Source organism: Myotis davidii, unplaced genomic scaffold (genome assembly GCF_000327345.1).
Source record: "Myotis davidii unplaced genomic scaffold, ASM32734v1 scaffold68, whole genome shotgun sequence".
Taxonomy (NCBI): Eukaryota; Metazoa; Chordata; class Mammalia; order Chiroptera; family Vespertilionidae; genus Myotis; species Myotis davidii.
Window position 1 is genome coordinate 2,810,933 of NW_006300376.1, and position 6,127 is coordinate 2,817,059.

At 36.2% G+C, this 6,127-nt stretch overlaps 1 protein-coding gene across 3 annotated transcripts in view; it reads left to right on the top strand.

Annotated features, from left to right (window-relative positions):
• Positions 1–6,127, top strand: part of ATG5 (autophagy related 5) — a 171,994-nt gene that overhangs the window by 30,627 nt on the left and 135,240 nt on the right. For all 3 annotated transcript variants that reach the window (XM_015572749.1, XM_006777214.2, XM_015572750.1), the window contains one exon: positions 4,971–5,133. In XM_015572749.1, coding sequence (XP_015428235.1) covers positions 4,971–5,133 — 163 coding nt within the window. The remainder of the gene's footprint in view (positions 1–4,970; positions 5,134–6,127) is intronic.

Genomic DNA, 6,127 nt, shown 5'->3' on the forward strand with positions numbered 1-6,127 from the left:
AGTTTGCAACTTACCCAAGGACGAAACCCAAGAGGGGAAAGGCTGGGAGGCATGAATTGCCAGCACTTTAGCCACTTGAAAACAGCTCCACTTGGAATGTGAGGTGGTTGTATGTTCAGCTGAGAAGTGAGGGGGCTGAACTCCACCATCCCTGGGCTCCTGTCAATCCGAGGCCCAAGCGTCCACCACAACAAGAAAAGAACAGAGCAAGGGGCCCGGAGGAAGGGAGGGCAGTTGAAGAAAACTGTCCTGACTTTCCCCAGCCCTCTCCTTTCTGTTGCCTACAAGAGCCCCAGGCCCGGCCACAGTTCTGTCTCCACCTTTTAGTCCCCTATTCTCCAACCACAGAGGAAAGAAATAAGGAAGGAGTCTGTGCTGCCTTCAGAAAGTATCTATATACCTGATTGGCCAGTTGCCTTCCACAGAGGGAGGCCAGACTGTGGCTTAGGCCCGCTCCCCACAGGGACATCAGTAGGACATCCTGTGAGGGCTCCCAGACTGTTAGAGGGGCTAGGATGAGCTGAGGGATGCCCCCAAGTGCACAAATTTTTGTGCACCGGGCCTCTAGTGGTAAATAAATGGTAAATATATAAGATTATTTTAACTTTAAAGGAGAAATGACTGTTTCAAGCGGTGGTTCTCAACCTGTGGGTCGTGACCATCGGAAAACACATATTGCATATCAGATATTTACATTACGATTCATAACAGTAGCAAAGTTACAGTTATGAAGTAGCAACGAAAATAATTTTATGGTTGGGCGTCACCACAACATGAGGAACTGTATTAAAGGGTCGCGGCATTAGGACGGTTGAGAACCACTGAAGCAAGAATAATACAGTTTTAAGGAAGGTTAATGTGCTGTGATTCACCTAAAGCAGTGCTTAGAGGGAATTTAAGACTTTTTTCTATTTGTAGGAAAAAAACACTACCAATAGCTGGAATGAAAAATGGCATATCGCTACAGATCCTACAGCTATTTAAAGGATAGTAGGAAATATTATGAACAACTTTATGACAGCAAATTTGACAAATGGACAAATTCAATGAAAATACAACTTACCAAACTGACACAAAAAGTAGCAAATATGAATAGCCCCTTAATGTATAAAGAACAAATTTCTCACAGTGAAATTTCTTGCCTGGTCTCATTAGTGAATTCTGATATTTAAGGAATAAATAATATCAATCTTTACATATGGTTTAGTAAATAAAAGGGAGGGGAATGTTTCCCAACTTGCTTTGCAGGCCAGAATAATTCTGATACTAAAACCTGTTAAAGATATTAAAAGAAAAAATAACTGCTGACCGGTATCCCTAATGAACATACTGGTAGGTGCAAACACTCTCATAAAAATACTAGCAAATCGTGTACAGCAACATTTGAAAAGGATAATGCACCATGACCATGTTGATATCATCCCAGGAATGATCAGGGTGATTCAACTTTTCAAATATCAATTAATCAATGTAATTCAGCACATTAACGGAAAAAAAGTAGAAAAATTTTATGGTTGGATTAAATAGATGCAGATAAAACTTTTGAGAAAATTCAGTTCCCATTTGTTATCAAAACACTTTAGGAAGCTTTTGAATAGAAGGGAATTTTCTCAATTTGACACAGTAAATAAGAAAAGCCTACAACTAAAAATCGTAGTAAATGGTGCTTCAATGAATGTTTTCACTCTAAGTTCAGGAAATAGGCAAAATTGTTCCCATCACTTCGACACAGGCAGTTTTGGTTTTGCTCTTCTAAAAAGGACTGTGCCATTAAAAATCAAAGGATTTATGGAGACAATGTCTTAGGGGCACAAAACTCAGAAACTTCTTTAGTGGCAAATGAAAAAATAGGAACCTAATAAATAAGAGCACAGTTTTGTAAATGTTAAATAATTAAGAAATACTTAAATGCTGTAAAAAATATGGCACTTTATGTTGAAAAAGACTAGACATTTGCTTGTAGGAATGAACATTGTAAGGGTTTGCTGCTTGTCACTTGTGAAAGAAAGGTTATCTGAAATTAGACAAAATTGGAACATTGGCTGTGAATAGCTCATAATGTGGATTGAGGTAGCAGGTCTGTTTCTGAGATATGTCTGTTTTGCGTATTCTTTTGTAGCTTGGTATAGCGGGGTGCAGTTTTCTGTGCTCCCTAGTATTTCTTGTAGACAATATTTATAAACATGAAATTCACATTGCTCTAATTGTCCCTTAATATATCTTTCACTTAAACAGACAATTCATATATATGTATATATGAACATATAATATGCATAATAATATTATATATATGTTCCTATGGGAATAACCAATGAGCACATGAAAAGGTGCTCAACATCTTTAGTCCTCAGGGAAATTTATATTAAAATCACAATGATATTGTTGCACACTCTAGTGTAACTAAAATTAAAAATATTGACAGTACCAATTTTCAGGATATGAGTGACCCTCATACATTGTTGGTGAGAGTGTAAATTGTACTATCTCCTTGGAGAACAGTTTAACAGTTTTTAAATAAAATTAAACATAAACTTCCTCTATGATCCAGCATGTTTTCAAGATATATACCAAGAAAAATGAAAATATGTGCACAAAAGACTTAAACACTAATGTTATAGCAGTTATCTTAATAGCCAAAACCTGGATACAATCTTAATGTCTAACAGATTGGGGATTAACAGATTGTTGAACATTCAGTGGTATGCTACTCAGCAACAAAAAGAACTAACTACTGATACATGCAGTAACAGATGAATTTCAAAAGTGTTAGGTTAAGTGGAAGATACTAGATTACACAATACTACATAGTCTATGATTCTGTTTATATGCAGTTATATAATAGGCAAAATTAGTCTCTGATGATAAAAATTAAACCAGTGATTAGCTGGGATAGAAATGAGGGAACTGATTGCAAAGGGCACTAAGGAACTTTTGAGGGGTTATAGTAATATTCTGTACCTTGTTTGGGCTGACAGTTATGCAGTGTCAAAAATTCATCTTAATTGTCCACTTAAAATTTCTGCATTTCACTGTCTGTAAATCATATCAATAAATTTGACTTATGTTTTAAAGTTTATTGAGAGAGGACAGGAGGTGAGAATAGTCATGGTCTCTGTCTGTGGTGCTTTAAGAATAGGGTGACAGAATATAAATATTATAGAATCAACTAGAAGGAATTTGTGAAAACTTAACCTAGACTTGGGGAATAAGAGAAACTTCCTATAGAGCATGATGTCTAAACTGAACTTGAAGGTTGAGGAGGACTGGGGTGGGAAGTTGTGGGGCGGGGGGGAAGGAGGGCAGGCGTGTAAATGGTAGAGAGATAGGCAAGGACAAAGAGTTACAGGTGGAGGAAATAGATTGTGTAAATGCACAGAAATGAGAGTATGACTGAAAGAATGTTTGAGCAGATGACATATTGAAGATTATTGGAGTAGAGAATGTGTGTGGTGGGGGAGTGGGGAAAGAGAAGAGTATATGTGAACTGGGAGTAAGAGATTTTGCTGGAGATGTTGGTTAGCAGAGATGTAAGTCATTCAGAAAACGGAAGGCTTTAGAAGTAGTTTGATTTTATCCTAAAAGTAGCAGATCAGCTGAGTGATTTGTATTTTAGAAAGATCACTGCGAATCCAAATGTAAAGTATAAATAAAAGGGTGTAAGACTGCATGGGAACCAGTTGGGAGGTTTTCAAAACGGTTCATTTTTAGTTTGTGCTGGAAAGTGGCACTGGGAATGTTGAAAGTGGGTGGCTTCAGATCTTCTTAGGATGTAGACTCAACAGAACTTGAGTGGATGTAGGAGTTTTTTTTACTTAGGAGCTTTCCATGACTTAAGTTATTGAATGTTTTCTATGAATACAGTAATACAATTAGGCTACGACTAAATGCTATTTTCACCATTATTATTGGACTCTTTATTGAAGGACTTATAGAACAGAGTCTTTTCCTGTAAAATAACATTCGAATATAATCATTAAGTATTTAGGTGTTATGGAAGAAGTGGTGTTGCATAGTGGTTAAGAGCTGGGACTCTGAGGCAGACTGATATTAGCTCTACCACTTGCAAGCTGTAGGACTATCTACTTCCTGAGCTTTAATTTAAAAAAAATCTGTGTAATAGCAATGACAGTAGTGTTTAAAGGGTTATTATAAAGTTTAAATTATAATTATATAAAAAGTCTTAGCACAATGTTGCACAGTATTCAGTTAGTGTTAGGTATTGCTGTTATCTTTTTTTTTCCAGTGAAGAGTGCATTAGTCATCTCATTTGCATAACTGTTTATCTGATCTGTGATCATTGCCTCTACTGCCTGAAAGATTCACTGAAGGTATAGGATATAAATTTGGCTATTTGACTTTAAACATTACATTTTAACAGCTTTCTTAAACTCTGATTGGCCTGTGGCAAACTATGCATATTAAAAGTGTATACTTTGATAAGTTTATACCACACTTTATGTATTCATTTACCTTTTGACATTTAGGTTGTTTCCTGTTCTGTTATGTGTTTTTTTTTTATGATACAAATAAAGCTGCTGTGCACATTAATGTACAAGTCTTAGGTAAATACCTCGTTGTACAGTGACTGGATCAGATGATAGGTATATGTTTACTTAACAAAAACTATCGAACTGTTTTCCAAAGTAGTACCATTTTACATTCCCACCAACAGTGTTTGAGAGTTCCATTCCACACTCTTGCCAACCATAGGTACGGTCAGTCAGAAAGCTACTTTTAAAATTAGTACTGTTTCATATTTTTGTTTCATGTTGTTATGAACATGTATGGTTTATTTGGAAGAAGTATAAAATATACCTGTACTAAAACTTTAGTTGTTCTGAAGTCTCTTCATTAAGAAGGTAAGAGATGGTTTACTAAAAATATTGGAAAATCGGGGAGATACAGTTCTTTAAGAAGCTAATTTTATACTGTCTTATATGTGTATCTATATATTTTCTTCCCTTTGATAGGGTTTTCCAGAAAAGGACCTTTTGCACTGTCCATCTAAGGACACAATTGAAGCTCATTTTATGTCTTGTGTGAAAGAAGCTGATGCATTAAAGCACAAAAGCCAAGTAATCAATGAAATGCAGAAAAAAGATCACAAGCAGCTCTGGATGGGATTACATAATGGTAAATATAGCAATGTTTAATTTCAGAACGCCCTTTATATAAAGTATGGAGTAATTGTAATTCTGCGAGTAATTGGTACATTTTAGGATTGATGGTACAAGTTTAGATTCCAGTCTCTAAGCACAAAATTTTGCAAAGAAGCTATCTTTAGTTACCCCTTAAATTGTACCCTCCCAATATCTCTCTATTCCTGGATTCCCCAGCATTGGACTGATTGCTTTGCCCATAGCATATCACAGTGGAAACTTCCTGTGTTTAGCTTCTGGGAAAAGTACCTTACTCCTAATCATGATCCTTTGGAATTGCAATTGCATACTGGTTGCATACCAAAGCACCTCCATTTGGGCAGGGTATTTGGGCAGCCTTTGTTTTCTCTGAACAATAAGGCTTGCTTTGTGCTTAGATACTCTCTCCTGGGACTTAGGAAATACACTGAAGGAAAAAACTGAGGAAAATCTGCAATTTACCTCTGTATTCTTCATCTTTAGAGATCATACTTCCTTAATCTTTCCTACACTGATTGCCCTCCAGTGCTTTCAGACAGTTGTATGTACAGGAAGTCCTTTTGCACCAGCGGTTCTCAATCTGTGGGTCATGAACAATGAAAATACATCCTGCATATCGGATATTTATATTATGATTCATAACAGTAGCAAAATTACAGTTATGAAGTAGCAACGAAAATAATTTTATGGTTGGGGGTCACCACAACATGAGAAACTGTATTAAAGGGTCGTGGCATTAGGAAGGTTGAGAAACAATTAATATGACTGAAAGAACATAGGCTATTAAGTGACTGAACCAGAAACTTAAGCCAGGTCTGCATGATTCCAAAGCCATTGATCTTTCCACTGTACATGTAACAATAAAGAAATAAACAGCACTAGTCTAGAAGTTTCTTTCTTCTAGGAGCCTGTCCTTACCTTTGCAATAAAAGAAAAGAAATAACTTTTTCAAGTAAATTATTCTTGGAATACCCATGAAGCTGTCTTAT